Raw genomic sequence first — 22,120 nt, 5'->3', positions numbered from 1 at the left:
AGGGCCTGGGTGCCATCCCTGAGCTTTTCCACTCAAGGCTAGAACTTTACCACTTTGAGTCACAGCACTACTTCTGTTATCTGGTGGTTATTTGGAGATAAGAGTCTCATGGCCTTTTCTTCCAGGGCTGGCTTTGAACTGCAATTCTCAGATCTCAGCTTCCTGAGTAGCTAGAATTACAGGCTGACCTACTATCACCCAAGTTTGAGATTACTTTATGACAGAAAAATAAACTATTTTGAATACTCATAAATGTTAAATGTATATTGCTCTTCATAAAACAAATAAGAAAATGAAGTGGCCAATTGAAGAATATTCATGTCAGTAAATTAATACTTATGATGAAGGCCATTTTAAGTACGCTGTGTATTGTTAGGTATGAAATCTCAGCTGTTAATCATGATGAGAAAGAAAAAGCCATTCCAAAGGGTAACACACATAGCCTCAAATGTCCATCCTCCAGAAGCTAAATGGTAAGTGGGTGGGACAAAAGGAACATTTCCCATACTCACTGAGTGATGATGGGCTTGATCCTTACCAAGTCCCCTCATTTTACAGAGGAAGGGAAGGGAAGCAAAGAATGATTCTTCCCAAGTTACTCTCATCAGGGATAGACTGCATTTCCAGGGCTTTTTTTTTTTTGCCAGTCCTGGGCCTTGAACTCAGGGCCTGAGCACTGTCCCTGGCTTCTTTTTGCTCAAGGCTAGCACTCTACCACTTGATCCACAGCACCACTTCTGGCCATTTTCTATGTATGTGGTGCTGGGGAATTGAACCCAGGGTTTCATGTATATGAGGCAAGCACTCTACCACTAGGCCATATTCCCAGCCCTCCAGGGCTAATTTTTTCCCCCACTAAAATAGATACCTATCATTTGGAAGTTCCAGTAAACTAGCCAAAACTTAACAAGTTCTGAAGGACAGATGAAGAAAACATTTCCTAAACCATTTGTGCAAATACTATATTATAGCACATAGGCACACTTTTTAAAAATATCTGAACTTTCAAATTCATACTCACTTATGTTTGTTTTTATTTGATCCTTAAAACTCAAGATTATAGGGGCTGGGGATATGGCCTAGTGGCAAGAGCGCTTGCCTGGTGTATATGAGGCCCTGGGTTCAATTCCCCAGCACCACATATACAGAAAATGGCCAGAAGTGGCGCTGTGGCTCAAGTGGCAGAGTGCTAGCCTTGAGCAAAAAAGAAGCCAGGGACAGTGCTCAGGCCCTGAGTCCAGGCCCCAGGACTGGCCAAAAAAAAAAAACAAAAAACTCAAGATTATAGATCGGTGCTGGTGGCTCATACCTATAATTGCTCAGGAGGCTCTCTGAGGATCATGATGCAGTTCATAGCCAGCTTGAGCAGGAAAGTCCATGAGAATCTTATCTCTAACCAGCAAAAAGCTGGAAGTGGAGCCATGACTTCAGTGGTAGAACACTAGCCTTGAGCAAAAAGCTCAGGGACAGCACCCAAGCCTCAGCACTTGCACACACAAACAACAACAACAACAACAACAACAACTCAGATCAAAATCAAGACAATTTAAAAATAGCATATTTCTGGTACTCTCCTAACCAGAAATTTCTGTAATGAGCTATAACTGGTGTTTTGCCAAACATACATTCTGACACCAGTATGGAACTTTACACTTCCATGTCATTCCTCACAACTTGCACTTTACCACTCATGTACCTTAAACCAGAATTTAATTTTATATCAGACATGCACAACAAAGACATATAATCTGTTCACAGTATTTAACAAGTGTCATTTTAACATGACATTATGCAAGACCATAACAGAAAGAGCTGATAATGTGAATGAACTTGACAGGTCTATTCTAGAACAAAGGAACAACCCAATAAAAGCAATGTCCATGTAATCATGGTATAATAATATGCCACAAATTTAACAATGGATTTAAACACTGAAATTAGATGACTTTTATAACTTTACTCTTAAATAATGTTTTTTTTTCTAGAAAAGCTCAAACAAAAAAATAATAAACCCTTATCTGCTTTTTGGTTTAGAAAAAAACCCCACTTACCTTAAAGAAGCAACATAAATCATAGAGAGAATTCCTAGGACCCAAAAAGCCCCAGGCCAGAACAGGGCTTATGTGCTCACAAATGGCATAAAAGTGGGCAAAAAATCCATCTGAAATCTGTGGGGAAGGACAGGAAAATAGAGTTACCTTCTAATACTTGCTTTTTCTCCAACAGAAAAACTGAAATTGCTATTTTCTCCCATGATCAGCTCTATCCAGAGCAGACCAACAGTCATCACCAGCTAGCCTATTAGGAAAATTAATAAACTTACAAGTAACTTTTAGGGTCAAATCATGTTTGTGTGTTGACTTTGTTTGTTTTGTTTTTGTTGCCAGTCCTGGGGCGTGGACTCAGGGCCTGAGCACTGTCCCTGGCTTCTTTTTGCTCAAGGCTAGCAATCTACCTCTTGAACCACAATGCCACTTCCAGCTTTTTTCTACATATGTGGTGCTGAGGAATCGAACCCAGGGCTTCATGTATACAAGGTGAGCACTTTACCACTAGGTCATATTTCCAGCCCTGTGTGTTGACTTTGTATCTTGGTCAGTAGTTTCTTATGTGTGAAGAAGTATCGTTTTCCATAGGGCATTTTCACCTCATAAAAATACATAGTGAGGGCCGGGTGCTGGTGGCTCATGCCTATAATCCTAGCTACTCAGGAGTCTGAGATCTGAGGACTGAAGTTCAAAGCCAGCCCAGACAGAAAAGTCCACAAAACTCTTCCAATTTACCACCAAAAAGCCAAAATGTAGCTCAAGTAGTAGAATGCTAGCCCTGAACATTAAAGTTCAGAGAGAGTGCCCAAGCCGTGAGTTCAAGCCCCAGGACCAGCACTGGGGGGGGGGGGGGGGGACAGAAAAAAGAAAAAAAAAGGGATAGGGTAAAATATTTTAAGTCCTTGGGTAATAAACAATCTAGTAATAAGCAGCACATACTGCTATGCCAATCACTTTTCTAGGCATTGTACACTAAAACATTTTCTTATTCTCTTTGGCAGTACTGGAGCCTTTGTAAGTGCGAGGTATGTGCTGTACCACTGAGCTATATCCCTGGCCCTAAGCACTTTACACTGAATCTTAAAATGCCCTCTGAAGTAAGTACTATTATTATCTTTTTCAGAAACATGGAAACAGGCACAGAGGAGTTAAGCAACTTGTCCAATATTACATGACTAGTAAGTAGCATTGAACTCAGGCAGTCTCACTACAGAGGTCACACTAGTAATTTGAGGTAGGAGCAATGCTTGATGGCGGATACTAGCTAGAAGGTAGGGGGCACAGAGGCAGGATAAATTCTGAGATTTTTTTGGTAGGGGCTTTGCATTCAGTAAAGCAGTTATTCCAATCAAGTGGAGGCTGCTATACTAAAAAATATTAATATCATTAAGTGAAAAAACAAAATACTGTAAGCACTATCAGAGCTTTTTCCAATCCTAAATCCTCTCCCACTTATGTGAAATTCCAGACATGCCTCAATTGTTACTGTACTCAACTACACAGAACAGTAAGGAAACGGGAGCAAGCCTTCAGAAAACAACCCTTCTGGTAAGTCCTTTATTTAACTTAAGAGGGAGTCCTTATTATTAGCTTATTATGTGCACCAATTTAAGTGTTTCACTGACAGGTTCCTCAAACCTCTATTTCATAGAGGGATTGCTATGATTTGAATATGGTTTGTTCCTACCTAAATCGTGTTGCGGTTTGGTTCCCAATGCAGCAGCATTAGGTAGGGCCTGGTGGGAAATGTTTGAGTTACGGGGGTGGAACCCTAGGAGATAGATAATGCTTTTCTCCAATGAGAATCTTCCTTTCTCCACATGGCATTAGTAACCACAAGAACCAGTGTCACAGAGGAAGGCTGTCCCTGATGGGTTGGTTGTCTCTTTGCCCTTTTGCTTTCTCTCATGAGTTGAGGCAGCATATATACTGCTGGTAGATCTTATACTCTGCAGTCTAAGAGCACCAGCTGAATAAACCTTTTTTCCTTACAAATTATCTAGTCTTGAGGTATTCCATTAGAGAAAAAGAAAATACACTCAGGTGAGAATCCAGAGGACAATAAATTACCTTCATCTGCTGCCTTTTCTGTTTCAATACCGACCAACAACTTGAAGCCACAGCCTAAATATATGCAGAGGAGAAAAGAGTGATTATTTAAATTAGAATTTAAAGTTTATTCCAAATTATTACAAAAATTAATAACTGAGGGCTGGGAATATGGCCTAGTGGTAAAGTGCTTGCCTCATATACATGAAGCCCTGGGTTCATTCCTCAGCACCACATATATAGAAAAAGCCAGAAGTAGTGTTGTGGCTCAAGTGGTAGAGTGCTAGCCTTGAGCAAAAAAAAGCCAAGGACAGTGCTCAGGCCCTGAGTTCAAGCCCCAGGACTGGCAAAAAACAAAACAAAACAAAAAATTAACAACTAACTCCTATAATCCCAATATTTGGGAAGCTGAGGCAGAATTATAAGTTCAAGGACAGTGTGGCTATATCCTCCCACTCCCCAAGTAAAACAACACAAACAACCTAAACTAAGCTTGGTGCCTGTGGCTCATGCCTGCAATCTTACCTGCTCAGGAAGCTGAGCTCTGAGAATCACAGTTTGAAGCCAGCCCAAGTAACCAGGTCAGTGAGATTTTTATTTCCAATTAGCAATCAAAAAGCCAAAAGAGAAGCTCTGGCTCAAATTGTAGAGTGCTAGTTGAGCAAAAAAGCTAAGGTACAGTGCCCAGACCCAGAATTCAAGCCCAATACTGGCACAAAACCAAACCCAAACAAAAAACTTAAAACAAAACAAACATGAAAAGAAAAAAAAAAAAAGAACAAATCTCGGCTCATTATGTTTTTTTTTTACAAACATTGATGTGAAAGGACATTTTTCTGTCTAGCAAGCATGAGGCTGAGTTCAAACCCTAGCACTAAAAAAAAAAAAGTACTTCATTTTTATAAATTTAAAAATTAAATACAAATCAAGAAAAGGAAAAAGGCTGATGAACTCTGGTACTAAAGGCCTTGGCAATTACAACTCAATTTTCAGGCGTTCTTATGTTTTCAATGTGGGAAAAGATTAAAAACGTATGAATACAGATACACATACAGAGGCTAGGAATGTGGCTTAGCAGTACAGTGCTTGTCTAGCATGCATGAAGCAAGAAGAAGCCAGGGACAGTGCTCAGGCCCTGAGTCCAAACCCCAGGACTGGCCAGGACTGGCCATACACACACACACACACACACACACACACACACATACACACACACACACACACACACAATGCACATAGATAAATACATATAATGAATAATGAAAAGTTTATTTTCTCCTTCAAATATAGTACTGCTGAAACATTTAGGCATAGAGGTAATAGTTTTATCTAAGAACTAAGAAATTACAACCATGACAAAACATAAATAAAATGTCTTTGGTGAATTCTGAAGAAACTTTTCCCTACTCTGGCATGACTCAGGTTTTGTCAAAGTTACTTTACCCAATCAGTTAAAGAAATGAAGAACATGCACTGGTTTTTGTTTTGTTTTGCCAGTCCTGGGGCTTGGACTCAGGGCCTGGGAACTGTCCCTGGATTCTTTTTGCTCAGGCTTCATGCAAGCAAGGCAAGCACTTTACCACTTAGCAATATTCCCAGCCCAAGAACATGTACTTTCTTATGATTAAAACATGCTTTATTGAGGAGGAAGATATTTTTCAAATGTTTTAAAGTTTAGTATTAGGAAGTCTCAAAATAATTTTGAAGCTGCCAACTGGAACAAGTTTTATTTATTTTTCTTTTTTTTAATTTAATTTTATTGTCAAGGTGATATACAGAAGAATTACAGTTACATACATAAGGTAGTGAGTACATTTCTTGCCAAACTGGAACAAGTTTTAAAGGCATTCAGATTTCATCATGAAACAGGACACATACCCCATATAAAACCTCATGTAAAATAGAGATTTGAATATAAAAAAACAGAAAATAAGAAATTCAAAGTACAGAATATAGTTTAAACTTGGTCTTATTTGTAGATCTGCCTATTTTTTTCTCTTCTAATATTTGACAGGATTTAGAAACACAAACTGCTGTATTTTTCCCCTCTCTTTTTTTCTAGTAGTACTAGGAATTAAACCCAAAGCCTCAGCTTAGGTTTTCTAGGCTTATCCTAAAACACACAATCCAAACATTGGGGAGGTTGCAGCAAAAGGATCAAGAGTTCTTTGCTATCATGTGGTATATAGTGAAACGTTGTGTCAAAACAAAACAAAACAAACAAGAATAACAAGGAACAACACTTTTTTTTTTTTGGCCAGTCCTGGGCCTTGGACTCAGGGCCTGAGCACTGTCCCTGGCTTCTTTTTTGCTCAAGGCTAGCACTCTGCCACTTGAGCCACAGCGCCACTTCTGGCCGTTTTCTGCATATGTGGTGCTGGGGAATCGAACCCAGGGCCTCATGTATATGAGGCAAGCTCTCTTTCCACTAGGCCATATCCCCAGCCCGAACAACACTTTTTTTAAGCCTCCAGGACAGGGCTATGATAGAAAAGCCAAAATACTAATTTTTTAGAGGGAGGGAGACATAGTTTGAATTCAGGGCTTCAGCACTTGCTAGGCAAGTGCTTTGCCATTTCAGCCATGCCCCCAGGCCCCATCCATATTCTTTTTGCTTTAGTTATTTTTTCAGATAGAGAGTCTTAAGACTTTTTCTTTGTTGTTGTTTTTGCCATGGCTAAGCTCAGATCACCATTTTTCTAACCCTCACATCTGGAGATTAAAGATTTAAAGATCCTGTGGGTTACATACACAAGCCACTGTGCTTGGCTTTTTTGGGTTTTTGTTTTGGGCCAGTCCTGGGCCTTGGACTCAGGGCCTGAGCACTGTCCCTGGCTTCCTTTTGCTCAAGGCTAGCACTCTGCCACATGAGCCACAGCGCCACTTCTGGCCATTTTCTGTATATGTGGTGCTAGGGAATCGAACCCAGGGCCTCATGTATACGAGGCAAGCTCTCTTGCCACTAGGCCATATCCCCATCCCCCGCTTTTTTGGTTTTTGAACAGTGTTTTGCTTTCTAGCTTGGGCTGACCTCACCATCTTCCTGCTAGTCTACCAAGTGTTGAGATTACAAGCATAAATCATCACGCCCAGCAACAAAAGGAGAGTTTCACCTGAAAAGTGTTAAATAGCGTAAATGTATACCTCCAATATCAAAGGAGATCAGTTTCCTCATTAGTTACCCTATAAGAAGATATACATACATATCTGATCTTCCCAGTTCTAACCATTTTTCATCAAATTTATACAGTTCAGAAATTTAAATGGTTCACTTACAGTTTCTTTGAAGGAGGAGTTTAGCCAGCGATTATTTACTACATTCTGTATAGAAGTGGGTGGGTTTTCCAAATCTTCAAAGGAATCCATTAATATAAAATCCAGGACAACATCATAAAAATTTATATTTTTCACCTATATTAAAGTGTGAATTAAAATAGAAATTGTTATTACAGAGAGCTGAACTAAAGTCTGATCCCAGACTTCATAATGACATGGCTTTTTGAGCTGGTCAGATTGTATCTCTGACAGAAAAGGAAGAAGAGATAAATATGAAAACTTGCCCAAAGAACTTACAATTCACATTTTTCTGCTCCTTTGTAGATCCCAGCAAGTGAAATTAATGTCCTTACTTCCTAGTTTCAAAATCAGGGGCTGGGGATATGCTTGCCTCGTATACATGAGGCCCTGGGTTCAATTCCCCAGCACCACATATACAGAAAATGGCCAGAAGTGGCGCTGTGGCTCAAGTGGCAGAGCGCTAGCCTTGAGCAAGAAGAAGCCAGGGACAGTGCTCGGGCCCTGAGTCCAAGCCCCAGGACTGGCCAAAAAAAAAAAAAAATCCTTCACTCAGGCTTCTATTAGGGCATCCATTCTGCTCAGCCTGATATGGATGGGTGTGTGTGTGTGTGTGTGTGTGTGTGTGTGTGTGTGTGTGTGTGTGTGTCCTCCCATCAGGTCAAGGACCTCCTATTTATCATGCACTCAAGCACACTGCCATCTACTACAGGTTATGTCAGTGGCTCACACTTCCACAGGAAACCAATCAGATGCCTACAATCTATAGTGGGGAAGACAAATGGCAACAAATATCTGATTACACACTCTGAGAAGCACAGTAAGAATAAGGAAGCCTACCGTGAAGGTTCTGATCTTTTAAATTGAGTATCAGGGAGTGAGTGCACCTTTTAAGAAGAGGAAACTCCTGCCAGATCGAAGCTAAGAAGGAAGGAACACAGTGGTATTGAACTGACAACAGAGAGTACAAGGAGAGTGGGCAACAAGCAGGAAGGGAATTATGGCCCATGAAAAGAATTTTGGTTATTGTTGTTGGTTGTGGGGCTTGAACTCATGGCCTGAGTGCTGTTTCTGAACTTTTTTTGCTCAAGGCTAGCACTCTACCACTTTGAGCCAAAGTGCCACATCTGGTTTTCTAGTAGTTGATTGGAGCTGAGTCTCAGACTTACTGCCTTGGTTGGCTTCAAATCACAATCCTCAGATGGCATGAACCACCAGCACCCAGTCCATGAAAAGAATTTTGAATTCTTTCTTCAAAGCACTTGAAGCACTCGAGAGGAGGAGCATGGATGGTGTGGTGATGGTAGGAGAGGGAGGGCTGATATGTCTTACCTTTTAAAGATGATTCTGGTACAAATGTGAGGAGGGGATAAAGCGGGGAAAGCTAATCTGAGGAGGAAGGCAGTGGGAAAGAAATCAGAGTACAAGGATTCTGAGGTATATTATGGAAAGCAGTAGACACTTGGGGCAAGATAGAGGCAACAAGAATAGAGAAAAGGCCTAACAGCTTTAGAAGTTAACACTGACTGAATTTAGAGATGAATATGGAACGTGGTGAGGACCAGGGAGGGAAGAAGGGTGACTCTCAGGTTTCTGGCTACACAATTGGATGGATTCTATTCCTGAGTAAGGGAATACCAGTGAAGGAAAGAGTATACCTCTAAGTATTTGTACCTACTTTTCCTCTGCCGAGAATGCCTTTCATGCCTGGACAACTCATGCTTTGATTCTATCACATTTTTTCTGGCCAGTCCTTGGGCTTGAACTCAGGGCCTGAGCACTGTCCCTGGCTTCTTTTTGCTCAAGGCTAGCACTCTACCACTTGAGCCACAGCACCACTTCCCCCTTTTTCTCCTTATGTGATATTGAGGAATCGAACTCAGGGCTTCATGCATGCTAGGCAAGCACTCTACCACTAAGCCACATTCCCAGCCCACCCACTTTTTTTGGTTGTTTTGTATTTGGTGCCAGTACTGAGCTCAGGCTTGAACTCTGGGTCTCTTAAGCTTTCCTAGATTTTCTGCTCAAAGCTAATAGTCTACCAATTGAGCTACAGCTCCACTCTGGCTTTTTATGGTTAGTTGGAGATAAGGATGTGATAGACTTTTCTGCTTCAGCTGGCTTCAAACCTCGATCCTCACACCTTAGAATCCCAAGCGGCTAGCATTAAAAGCATGAACATCTGGTAACCAGCTAGAAAGGCTTATTTAAAAAAATACCTTATTATTTCTACAATTGTTATTGTTATTACTAAAAATAAGCTGTTTTCAGTTACCTTTATCTTGATAAATCCCAGTCAGTTCTTACTAGTTCCTTCAAAAGGCTTATAAAAATAATTATTTATAACACTTGAGCCAATGTATAAAGAGATTGTTGCTGTTGTTTATGAAAACAGAAAAATTATGCTGTTTTATCATCACACAATTAGTTTTACTCTCATTTAATAAGGCCAAAGACACAGTGGTTTCAATTCAGGTAGCTATGTTCAAATAACTAAATGGAAGAAATATTATATAAAAAAATTGAATTTACCCCTCTAGCAGCAAGTTCCATTTCGGTACTATCCCAGTGATCAGTCTGCTCTAAAAAATAGATCATTTCATCAAACACATCTTCAAACTTCTTGGGATTCTGCAGAAGAAAACACATTTCATTCCTAAACTCAACTTTATAACAAAACCCAAGCCTATGAAGTAAACAAGTTACTCATGTAAATTAGCTGACCTTATTTCAGGTAATGGAATTAGAAAATGTTTTTAAAGGATGTAAAATTATTTACTCCTCTTACTATTTTGCTGTTCTATTTCTCAGATGTCAAGAATGAGAGTTAGGGGGCTGGGAATATGGCCTAGTGGTAAAGTGCTCGCCTTGTACACATGAAGCCCTGGGTTCGATTCCTCAGCACCAATATATAGAAAACGGCCAGAAGTGGCGCTGTGGCTCAAGTGGCAGAGTGCTAGCCTTGAGCAAAAAGAAGCCAGGGACAGTGCTTGGGCCCTGAGTTCAAGCCCCAGGACTAGCAAAAACAAAAACAAAACAAACAAAGAATGAGAGTTAGTAAAAAGGTCACAGCAAACCCTTTATTATTAAATATGTGTGGCTGGTGTAGGTCGTGGTAAGAGGAGAATGTGGTTATGGCAGGCACTGCATGAGGCTTGAGATGCAGCTGCTCCTGCTGAAAACAATCCACTTCAAGTCTCTCCACTTACTTGCTTTGGAGCACCAAGATATAAGATCTACAAAGGGAACTGCAACTAGTTGATAACATCTTACATTTACTTAACACTTTATATTTTATATGACCTTCCTATTTATTCAATCAGCATTACAACATTCTGAAATACAGTAAGTTGATACATCTAATTCTACTATAAAACTGAGGAAACTGATCTGAAAACCAGGTGAGCAAATAGCTTATAAAAAAGGCCCGTTTTGTTTTGACTTACTTTTCCTCCTCATCAAATAACCTTGCCTATAGTAAAGTGGTTCTTTAGTGTCATAATGAAGTGGTTGCCACTGTTTCATTGAGGCCTAGGAGGATAAATAAAAGTAAGATTCAATTTGTATTCAAGATTTCTGAATATACTATGTCCCGTCTCTTTGAGGTCCTGGCCAGGATTGAGGGAAGTAAGAGATGAGGTATTAGAAATAATAGAAATTGTGCTAATATAGCAGATCTAATGATGAATCTCACCATGATTTTTACAGACATTATGGTAAATTTTGAATAATTTATAAGAAACAATTTGGCCAAAGAATATGAAATTTCTATACAGAAAATAACCCAAGTAAAAAGCTCTTTTGATTACTTTTGTTTTTTATTTTTGGTAGTACTGAGATTTAAACTCAAGGCTTCATGCTTGACACGTAGATGCTCTACCACTTAAGCCATGCCTCCAGTTCTTTTGTTGCCAGGACTGGGGCTTGAACTCAGGGCCTGGGCACTGTCCATGAGCCTATTTGTGCTCAAGCCTAGCATTCTACCACTTGGGCCATACATAGCACCACTTCTGGCCTTTTCTGAGTCGTTAATTGTAGGTAAGAGTCTCATGGGTGTTTCTGCCTGGGCTGGCTTCAAAACGATCCTCGTATCTCAGCCTCCTGAGTAGCTAGGATTACAGGCGTCAGCCACTGGTGCTAGGCTTTCAGTTCTTTTTCTTTTCTTTTCTTTTCTTTTTTTTGCTCTGGTTATTTCTGAAGTAAGGTCTGCTTGTTTCCAGGCTGGCCAGGACTGCTATCTTCCTATTTATGCTTCCCACCACAGCTGTCGAGGTCTCCCAGTATAGCTAACAAGTGAATGCCACCATGTCTAGTTTTGTTTTGTTTTGTCCTGTTGAGGTGGGGGTCTTCAGAACTCTTTGTTAAGGCTGGCCACAAACTTCCTGATCTCCATCTCCCAAGTAGTTAGGATTACAGGCATAAAGACACAATCCAAGGGCACCTGACATGCTCTAGTTATATTTTAGATAGGGTTCCACAGCTTTTGTGATTGTTTGTGGTTTGTGGTGGCACTGGTCCTGGGGCTTGAACTAAGAAGCTAGGCATTGTCTGATACCTCATTATAAGCTTTTGTGTTCAAGGACAGTATTCTACCACTTGAGCCACACCTCTACATCTGGCCTTTTCTGAGTGGTTAATTGGAGATAAAAGTCTCACAGAATTTCCTGCCCAGGCTGGCTTTAACTATAATCCTATTTTCCCAGCCTCCTAAGTAGCTAGAATTATAGGAGTGAGTCACTAGTGCTGGGCATGGTTTCATGTTTTTAGCCCACAGAATCTTTAGATTATGATGATATTCCTACTTATCCCATGTACATTGGATTATAGGCATTTACCACTACTGGTTTGTTTGTTGCTAACTTTTTGCCTAGGCTGGCCTCAAAATGTGATTCTCCCAATCTCTGCCTCCTGAGTACTAGGATTACAGGTGTATACCACTACATCCAACCCTTGTAATTTTTTTTTTTTAGTTATTTCTTTATTGGGGTGGGGGGAGTGGGACTTAGGCTTGAACTCAAGACCTCAAGCTTTCACTTGGCTTTTTCTTTAAGGATGGTCCTTTACCACTTAAGTCACACCAGCTTTTTGCTAGTTAGAGCTAAGAGTCTCTAAGATTTGTCTGCTTGGACTGGCTTCAAATCTCAGATGCTCAGATCTCAGGTTCCTGTGTAACTAGGATTACAAGTATGAGCCATTGGCACTGGGAAGTTGCATTATTTTTAATATGTGGACCTTTCCAACTATTTAAAACTATTAAAAGTATCTAAAAATTAGCTAAAGCTATTAAAAATTTGATGTGCTTCAAGTGAAAACTTGGTTGATATATCTGAATTTATTAGCCTACAAATAAAATCATTTTTTCCATACTTAAAGAAAAAATTGATGTTTTCAATCATTAAACAGAACAATTTTTTTTAATAAATTTGCTTACATGTTTACCTTTCGTGCCTTCACAATTAAAGCTGATAAAATTTTCCTTCCACTTTCAGCAAGGAATATCCTGTTGGCTGTTTCTGAAAGAATTACCTGAAAAAAAATTATTCCCGAAGTAAAAAAAAGAGTCCTATAATGAATTTGAATGGGCAGCCAACTTCATAGCTCATTCATACAATTAACGCAATTCTTACATATTATGGCAACAAGCAGACCACAGAAAAGTCCAAATTTACTAAAGTAAAAGCAGCTCTTGAAACCTATAATTGAAAAATATTAAAGGGAAATAAATTTGAACTTAAATTCTGTTTGCTATATGAAATAAATTTTATGTAGCCCCTAAATGAACTATACATTTAAGTATTAATTGATCCTATTTCTTTTTAGAAAATCAGTTACTGTTATCACAGATTCAATTCATACTAATTGATAATAACAAAGGCTTAATTTAAAGCAGTATTCTCCCACCTGCAGCAACAAACATCCTGTACTAACAAAGTGAGGGGACCTCATGGCTGTGGGAAAGGATGATGACAAAGTGGCAGGGAGAGTTTTTAATAGAGAGCTGGAGCTGTCCTGGGTATGTGCATTGGATAGCCTAACAGCAGGGCTGGGTCTACGAAACATAGCTTTAGTGTTGCAAAAATACCTGGAAAGCCTGGCGAATGCAATGGAGTTTGGCAAGGAAATCACTGTCTCCTAGACATTCCAACATTTCAGTTCTGGAGAGGGAGACAACTGTTAAACTTCATTCAAAGTCAAGCCTACTACAAATCGGTCCTCAAGCCAGGTTTGACCACAGGACCTTAATGAAAAACACACGTCTTCTCCATACGGATGGAACATGTAAACAGTTTAGGCTTGGGCTTCTCTTGTTCTCATAAATGTCTTATAAGGGCTGGGGATATGGCCTAGTGGCAAGAGTGCTTGCCTCATATACATGAAGCCCTGGGTTCAATTCTCCAGCACCACATATACAGAAAGCGGCCAGAAGTGGCGCTGTCGCTCAAGTGGCAGAGTGCTAGCCTTGAGTAAAAAGAAGCCAGGGACAGTACTCAGGCCCTGAGTGCAAGCCCCAGGACTGGCAAAAATAAATAAATAAATGTCTTTTAATAAACATCACACAAACACAGCAGAAACATCTTATATTTCCCCACCAAAAGCAGAACTGGAAAGTACCTGAGTACTCGGGAGTAAATTTTTCCTTCTTCTACTAAATGCATGGCTTCTTCATAAAAAGGGCAGCAGCAGAAAGACTCCAGACTATAAGAACGTCGCACCTCTCTGTGTTCTGAAAGCTAGAAACACAGTGAGATGTAACAGATAACACTGACTAGAAAAGGACAATTACAAAGAAAGAAAATAGAAAGTATATTGTTATTAGTTATGAAAACCATTCATTAGTTTTTTTGTTTGTTTGCCAGTCCTGGGTCTTGAAATCAGGGCCTGAGCACTGTCCCTGGCTTCTTTTTGCTCAAGGCTAGCACTCTACCCCATGAGCCACAGTGCCACTTCTAGCTTTTTCTGTGTATGTGATGCTGAGGAACCAAACCCAGGGCTTCACACATGCTAGGCAAGCACTCTACCACTAAGCAATATTCCCAGCCCCCATTCATTAATATTTTATAGCTAATAAAACCTAACTTCTGCTAGCCACTGGTAGCTCACACCTGTAACCCTAGCTACTCAGGTGGCTGAGAATTAAAGATGGTGGTTCAAAGCCAGCTTGTGCAGGAAAGTCCATGAGATTCTTATCTATAAGTAGCCACCAAAAAATTGGGAATTTTTGGAGTTGTGATTCAAATGGTAACCTTGAATAAAAAAGCTCAGGGACAGTGTCCAGGCCCTGAGTTCAAGCCCCCTGATAGGCACAAATAAATGAATAAACAACAACAACAAACCTGACTTTATTTAACTTCAAAATCAGTTGTTAAGGGGGCTGGGGATATAGCCTAGTGGCAAGAGTGCCTGCCTCGGATACATGAGGCCCTAGGTTCGATTCCCCAGCACCACATATACAGAAAATGGCCAGAAGCGGCGCTGTGGCTCAAGTGGCAGAGTGCTAGCCTTGAGCGGGAAGAAGCCAGGGACAGTACTCAGGCCCTGAGTCCAAGGCCCAGGACTGGCCAAAAAAAAAAAAAAATCAGTTGTTAAGATTCCAGGCCAGCCTATGGGCTATACTGAAAGATCTTGCCTCAAAAACAAAACACACAAAAAAGACTTCAGTTGTTAAAAAGAGAAAAACTTTGTAACAAGCTTAGTTCATTTTGAATCCAATTATTTAAATCTACAGGGTACACAAAAGCATTATATTATTTTATGGCTATTCTGTCTCTTTAAAAAGGGACAGAAGCAGGGCTTTTAGCATACAAAGAGCACTTACAAGTGCAATTCATGAAGTAAAACTTTCTCGAAAAGCATGGAAATAAGCCCAATTTGGCTCTCCAGAGACATTCTGTCTCGTGTGCAGCTTTAATTAATCACTATACAACTGAAAGATAATCATATTTTTGACTCTACAGAGTGTAACAACTCTACAACAGAATTCCAGTCTTCTGCCAGTTCATTAAAAAACACTGCAAACACTATAAAAAGAATCCTCTACAGCAATTTTACATTTCACTATCAAGCTATAATTTAATTGCACACTGTACTTTTCTTTTCTCCTTTTTTTTTTCAGGTGCTGGGGATTGAATCCAGAGCTTTGTGGATGCTGGGCAAGCACTCCCTGCTATACCTCCAAACCTGTACTGGCTTTTATTATTGTTGTTATTTGCTGTGTTTTGTTTTTGTTTGGTGGGAGCAGTACTGGGACACTCAGGGCCTTGCACTTGCTAGGCCAGTGCTCTAGCCTCTAGTCCTATTTTGGCATTGGTATTTATTTATTTATACTGGTACTAGGGTTTGAACTCAGAGCCTGGGCACTCTACCTTAGATTTTTCCTCCCCCATCTCCATTTCTGGCTTTTTGGTGGTTAACTGAAGATGAGAGTCTCTCTGACTCTTCTGCCCAGGGTGGCTTCAAACCATGATCCTCAAACTTAGGATTACAGGCATGAGCCAATGGGCATTCAACCAGTGAAATAGGGCTTTACTTTGTGCCTGGATATGAGCCTGAACCACAATCCAACTAATTTAGCTTTCTCATCCCAGCTGGGATGACAGGCACATTTCTACCACATCCAGCTTCTCCCACTGAGACATTCTCGCTGACACTTCAGCCCTGGGCCAGCCTGAACTATCATCTTCCTAATCTTGACTTCCATCAAACTTGGATGATAGTTGTACACCATCATGTCCAATCTCATTGTAGAGAAGGTGTCTCCTGTACTTTTCTCCCAGTGCTGGCCTAGAACCAGGACCTTCATTCAGTCAGGGAAGAAAAGGGGAGAGGGACAGGGAAGGGAAGGGTGCAGGAAGTAGAGGAGAAAGGAGAGGAAAATTCACAGATGAAATTGGACAGATGTGATATTTTTTAAAGCTGTTTTTATGTGTGTTCCTGTGTGTGTGGGGTGTGTGTGTGTGTGTGTGTGTGTGTGTGTGTTCCTGTGTGTGGGGTGTGTGTGTGTGTGTGTGTGTAGAGGGCTACTGGGGATTGAACTAAGGGTTTAGGTGCTATCCTTTAGCTTTTCCACTCAAGGCTGGCACTCTATCTCTTGAGCCACAGTCCCACTTTGGCTTTTTACAGGCTAATTAGAGATAAGAATTTCAAGGACTTTTCTGCCCAAGCTGGCTTCAAACCACAATCCTCAAATCTCAGCCTCTTGAGATTTGTAGCTAGGATTTACAGGCATGAGTCACCAGAGCCTGGCTTAAACTGTTTATAAGTAGAAAAAATGATACAGAGATGACCTCTTTGCAATCCAAGTCTTTTGGTACAAAATTTAAATCTCAATAGAAGACAAATTATACAGAGATTTGCAATTCTGTGATCACCACTGTGACACATTAGCACATTGATATCTATAGCCTTTCTCCTCTACTTATAGAGTTGCATAACATATGGGTTTCCTTTTACAAAATTAAAATAAAAACTCTGTGTAGCCAAGTGCTGGTGGCTCACCCTGTAATCCTTGCTACTCAGGAGGCTGAGATCTGAGGATCATGGTTTGAAGCCAATGAGGCAGAAAAGTCCATAAGACACTTATCTCCAATTAACCCCCAGAAAACTGGAAGTGGCGCTGTGGCTCAAGTGTAAGAGCACTAGCCTTGAGCAAAAAGAGCCAGGGACAGCACCTAGACCTGAGTTCAAGCCCTCTGACTGACAAAAACAAAACAGAACCCTCTATGTTTTTTTCTCATTACTGTTCCTATGTGACTAAACTTATTAGAAAGATGACAAAGTTTATATTTCAAATTGTAGATGTCTATAATTTGGCATTAAACTATTGCTTTTTTCACTATTATCAAAATGATGCAGTAAGCATTTTTATATGTAAAATCCTTGGACTTGATTATGTTCATGGAAACATCTAGAATTACGATTTATTAACTAAAGAATCCAAACATTTTTATCTCCTAATATTGAAGTGCCAGACTTTGAAGTCAGGCCCCACTTTACCACGTGAACCCCACTTTACCACGTGAACCTGAGATAAGCAGGCCCTGTGAGCAGACCCAGGATAAGCCCATTAGGGCCCAGTCGGTCTAGAACTCTAACTGCTGGGAATGCTTAACTCTGACCACCCCTGGGGTGCCTCGAGCCCTGAGCCAATCAGATTTGTACCTGTGTCCTAATCTTGCTTGCTTGAACACCTGATTGTTGTAACTTTGTTTTTTGCCTTTATAAGTCCTGTGTAATCACAGCTCGGGGCTCCCTCCTAACCTCCGCTGTGTCGGTGGGTAGGACGAGGCCCGAGTTGCAGCTCGCTTAAATAAAGCCTTGCCTTGCTTTTGCATTTCGGAATGTCTGAGTCTCGGTGGTCTTCTTGGTGGTGGTTTCGCGACTTGGCACAACAATATAAGCTAAAAATTGCTTTATGGTAAAACTTTATGTGCCTCTTCATGATCTACAAACTATGAAAGTACCTGTCCAGTACATGCCTTCTCCAAGAAAGAGACTCCTGCAGAGCTTATATTCATCTTTGTATCATGGTAGCATTAGACAAATAAATAGCAACTGGCTGGATAATAGCAATTACCTGTAATCCCATCACTCAGGAGTCTAAGGTAAGATGACCATAAGTTCAAGGCCAGCCTGGGCTATGTTGGGGGGCATCAAACTGGCTCCATCTCAGATTAGTTAGAGAGAGCAGAAGCTGACCCCATCTTAACTAAGATCTCCCCCACTCCTGACCTTCAGAGTTGAGGGCCCCAACTGTCGAGGGAAGGTTCCCTTCGCTGTCATAAGATTGTGTAAACTGCTTAACTACCTGAGTTGTGGAACATTCAAGGTTAAACCTGTGCCCTCCCATCAAGAAGCAGCCTTATCCCTGTCCCCATAAGTAGGCACATCCACCTGCATCATGTGGGGACCTGCCAAATTCTAGCGCTAATTCTAATCAGAATGATAGGTTGGTTCAGACAGATATTATGTGGCAGGTTGTAATCCACTGGCCACCTGCGTGTGACCTGGCATGATCTGTAAGTGTTGTAACCTCATTGGCCACCTGTGTGTGGAAGGCTTGGTATTTGCCTTTATAACCCCGATCCAGGCGCAACCCGGGGGTATGCAGTCCCAGCCCCCAGGTTTGGGTTGTGGCCCTGGCCAGCCAGCCTGCTTTTTATTTTCGTGGTTTCAGCTCCCAAGTCTGGGCTGTGTCCCTGGCCTGTCAGTTCATTTTTTACTTCCCCAATAAATTCATCTTTTTTCATCTTTTATTTGGTCTTTTCCTTTTTGGTACTGGGTACGTTACACTTGCCAGCAAGTGCTTTGCCACTAAGCTACATTCCAGCCCTTTTTTCATCTTTTTGCTTGAGGCTGTCTCTGAGCGGTAGACTTTTGGATGGATGGGGAATCTCCTCCCTTGAGCCCTGTAACAGGCTACACTGCAAGAATATGCCTCAAAAAATAAAAGGAATTTTTTATAAAAAAATAACTCAACTGGTTTATAGTACAATGAAAAATCACACTCATGCTGAAAATGAAAAGAGAACTATACAGACATGCATGTCTTACCTCTGCTGCGGAGGCAAAGGAATCAGTAGACTCTATGCTCAAGGAGTCTCTCACGCCAAAGTCATCCACATTCCCCTTCATTGTAGATTCTGATTCTTTATCTTAAAAGTGAAAAAGGTGAGAAGTTCAGGAACTGATATGCTTTTCTCTACAATGTTTTACTCCCTACTGGTTGTTTCTTCCCAGTCATTGTTTAGACAGCTAGGATCTAAAAGGAAAACACACCAACAGCTTCCTCAAAGTATATCCATTGTTTTGCTAAGGAAACGCTGGCACATATGGAAAGCAAAGAAATTAAGCTTCATTTTAGAGTAAAAGGGCTCTTGAGTATATTTTAATCATCTACATTATTTTGGTTACATGGTGAAATCACTATGTAACAAAACTCTTTTTTTTTTCTTTTGTAACAAAACTCTTTTAAAACAGTGCAATGCATTTGCAAATGCCCTTGCCCCAGTTGGGAGATCTGGAACGTTCATTAATATAAGCTAAATTATTAACATAAAGTGCCTGGCAAATCACTTGTAGTTAGCTGACCATTGAAACAATAAAAAGTTATATGTGAGTTCATCACATCATCAAGCTTTAAGGCCTATTTTTAAAAAGCCAAACACCCAACAAAGATCAGATCAGATCTAGATCCCTGATACTCATTCTGCTTACTAAATTAAGGTCTAAGTATAACTGATTTTTTTTTTTTTTTTTTTTTTTTTTTTTTGGCCAGTCCTGGGCTTGGACTCAGGGCCTGAGCACTGTTCCTGGTTTCTTTTTGCTCAAAGCTAGCACTCTGCCACTTGAGCCACAGCGCCACTTCTGGCCATTTTCTGTATATGTGGTGCTGGGGAGTTGAACCCAGGGCCTCATGTATACGAGGCAAGCACTCTTGCCACTAGGCCATATCCCCAGCCCAGTATAACTGATTTTAAAAACTGATTTTAAAAGGCTGATAGAGCTTAACTACATTGGAAATTATTTATCTAGCCATAACAAGACAGGCTACTCATAAGCAATATACATCATTCTGAATGTGGGTGGGAAAAATCTTCATATGCTATCAGAAAAATAGTTCATAACATCATATTTTCAAATACTCTGTGTGCATTTGATTATATTGTAGCATATAACTGATATGCATCCAAATTATCACAGATATATATACATAATTTGCTTTCTATTCTGATTCTCAATGTATTATATTTGTCAAGATACTTTATCTTTAAAAAGGAACCAGAACTTTCATTGGCTTTCATTTATCCCAATTTTGAACCCATTAGTATTCCCTAAGTAAAGTGCTTTGTTGAATGGCAACTCCTTTGTACAACTACTTAAAGATGATAAAAATATTTTAAGAGAGAAATCATAGTAAAATTTCACTATGCCACAGCAATGTCAAAGCAGGATTAAATTTACAGCCCATTACTCTTGGTTTCATATGCCTTTTGCTATTTTTAGAATGGAACACAGACACTTATCTTTGTCACTCTACCTTTCTGACATTGCCCAGAAGCTGTTAAAAGTCTGTTTTACTTCAGTCAACAGTAACCAGCCATTAAATGTCATCCAAGTCAGTTACTAGGCTGTACTTTATTTAAAAATAAATAAATGAAACTAGCACAGAAAAATGACTCAATACTAGAGGAAATGGATACTCATTGAATCCATCTCCATAAACTAGAGTTAACCTCTTACCTTAGATATTGTTATGACTCCTAGAGTAGTAGCTTAATAATTAAGAAGAGAAATAATATATCTGTTTTTAGATAAACCAATGAAAAGTAAAGAAGAAAAAAATCTTTCATTATCTTAAATGAACTGCTTGTATGCATCTAATTAACTCTTAAAATAGCCAGGTGCCAGTGGCTCATGCTTATAATATTAGTAGCTCAGGAGGCTCAGTTCAAATTCAGCCCAGGCAGGAAAGTCTGAGACTGTTGTTGCTGTTGTTGATTTGGATTTTAAATTTGTATTTATTGTGCTACAACCAAATTTTTACCATATGTGTATGTGTTTTATTTAAGAAGACATAAAAACAAATGATTTTGAAATTATGTAATATTTTGAAATGAATGAAGTCTGAAGTTTTAGAACATTTTTTTTCCGAGTCCTGTGGCTTGAACCCAGGGCCTGGCCTCTGTCCCTGAGCCTCTTTTGATCAAGGCCAGCGCTCTACCACTTGATTTTTTTTTTTTATAACGTTGATGTACAACGTCTAAGATAATCCTAGCAGAAGATCACAATAGCTTCATAGCTATGCTCAGATGAGCACATAAGACTATGTTAAGTGAAATGAACTTCAAGTTATGGAAACAAGTGGTATATCATTGTCATTATTTTCAACATGCCATGTGAAACCATGCCCCCCCCCTTTTTTTTGGTCCGAATATTTTTCCCATGCTTTTATGTAACTGATTTTTAGTACCCTGGATACTGTATATACATGTATTAGAACTAGGGAAGGGAAAGGGAATACCAAAATCAAGAGACAAAGCATAAAAATACAAACCAATTCAACAGGGCTGGGGATATGGCCTAGTGGCAAGAGTGCTTGCCTCGTATACATGAGGCCCTGGGTTCGATTCCCCAGCACCACATATACAGAAAATGGCCAGAAGTGGCGCTGTGGCTCAAGTGGCAGAGTGCTAGCCTTGAGCAAGAAGAAGCCAGGGACAGTGCTCAGGCCCTGAGTCCAAGCCCCAAGACTAGCCAAAATAAAATAAAATAAAATAAAACAAACCAATTCAACAGCAATACTTATAAAACTATATGGTATAAACCAACTGTACAACTCATGGGGGAGAGAGGGAAGTGGGGAGGGGGGTAGGGGGAATGAGGGAGGAGATAACAAGTTGGATAAGAAATGTACTTACTGCCCTATATATGAAACTGTAACCTCTGTACTTCACTTTGACAATAAAGAAATTTAAAAAATGATGTACAGAGGTGTTACAGTTTCAAATGTGAGGCAGTGCATATATTTCCAACTTGTTACCTCCCCTTTCATTTTTGTGCTGGTACTAGGGCTTGAACTCAAGAGCCTACACACAATCCTTTCTTTTTATATGCTCAGGGCTGGCATTCTACCACATGAACCGCAGCTCTGCTTCCAGCTTTTTAATCGTTAATTGGAGATAAGCTCATGGATTTCCAACCTTGATCCTTAGATCCTTAGTAGCTAGGAT

The 22,120-nt window shown here is 40.1% G+C and overlaps 1 protein-coding gene across 1 annotated transcript in view; it reads right to left on the bottom strand.

The window, feature by feature from the left end:
- The window catches only part of Miga1 (mitoguardin 1), a 60,754-nt gene that overhangs the window by 2,059 nt on the left and 36,575 nt on the right, over positions 1 to 22,120 (bottom strand). The window contains exons 8-15 of the mRNA XM_048351625.1: positions 18,942 to 19,042; positions 14,004 to 14,122; positions 13,474 to 13,546; positions 12,831 to 12,917; positions 9,924 to 10,022; positions 7,374 to 7,508; positions 4,119 to 4,172; positions 2,052 to 2,168 (exon numbers count right to left, since the gene is read on the bottom strand). Coding sequence (XP_048207582.1) covers positions 2,052 to 2,168; positions 4,119 to 4,172; positions 7,374 to 7,508; positions 9,924 to 10,022; positions 12,831 to 12,917; positions 13,474 to 13,546; positions 14,004 to 14,122; positions 18,942 to 19,042 — 785 coding nt within the window. The remainder of the gene's footprint in view (positions 1 to 2,051; positions 2,169 to 4,118; positions 4,173 to 7,373; positions 7,509 to 9,923; positions 10,023 to 12,830; positions 12,918 to 13,473; positions 13,547 to 14,003; positions 14,123 to 18,941; positions 19,043 to 22,120) is intronic.

The sequence above is a fragment of the Perognathus longimembris genome, chromosome 7 (genome assembly GCF_023159225.1).
Source record: "Perognathus longimembris pacificus isolate PPM17 chromosome 7, ASM2315922v1, whole genome shotgun sequence".
In the NCBI taxonomy this organism is placed as follows: Eukaryota; Metazoa; Chordata; class Mammalia; order Rodentia; family Heteromyidae; genus Perognathus; species Perognathus longimembris.
Note: the sequence above shows the minus strand (reverse complement) of the source record. Positions and strands in the feature narration are given on the sequence as shown.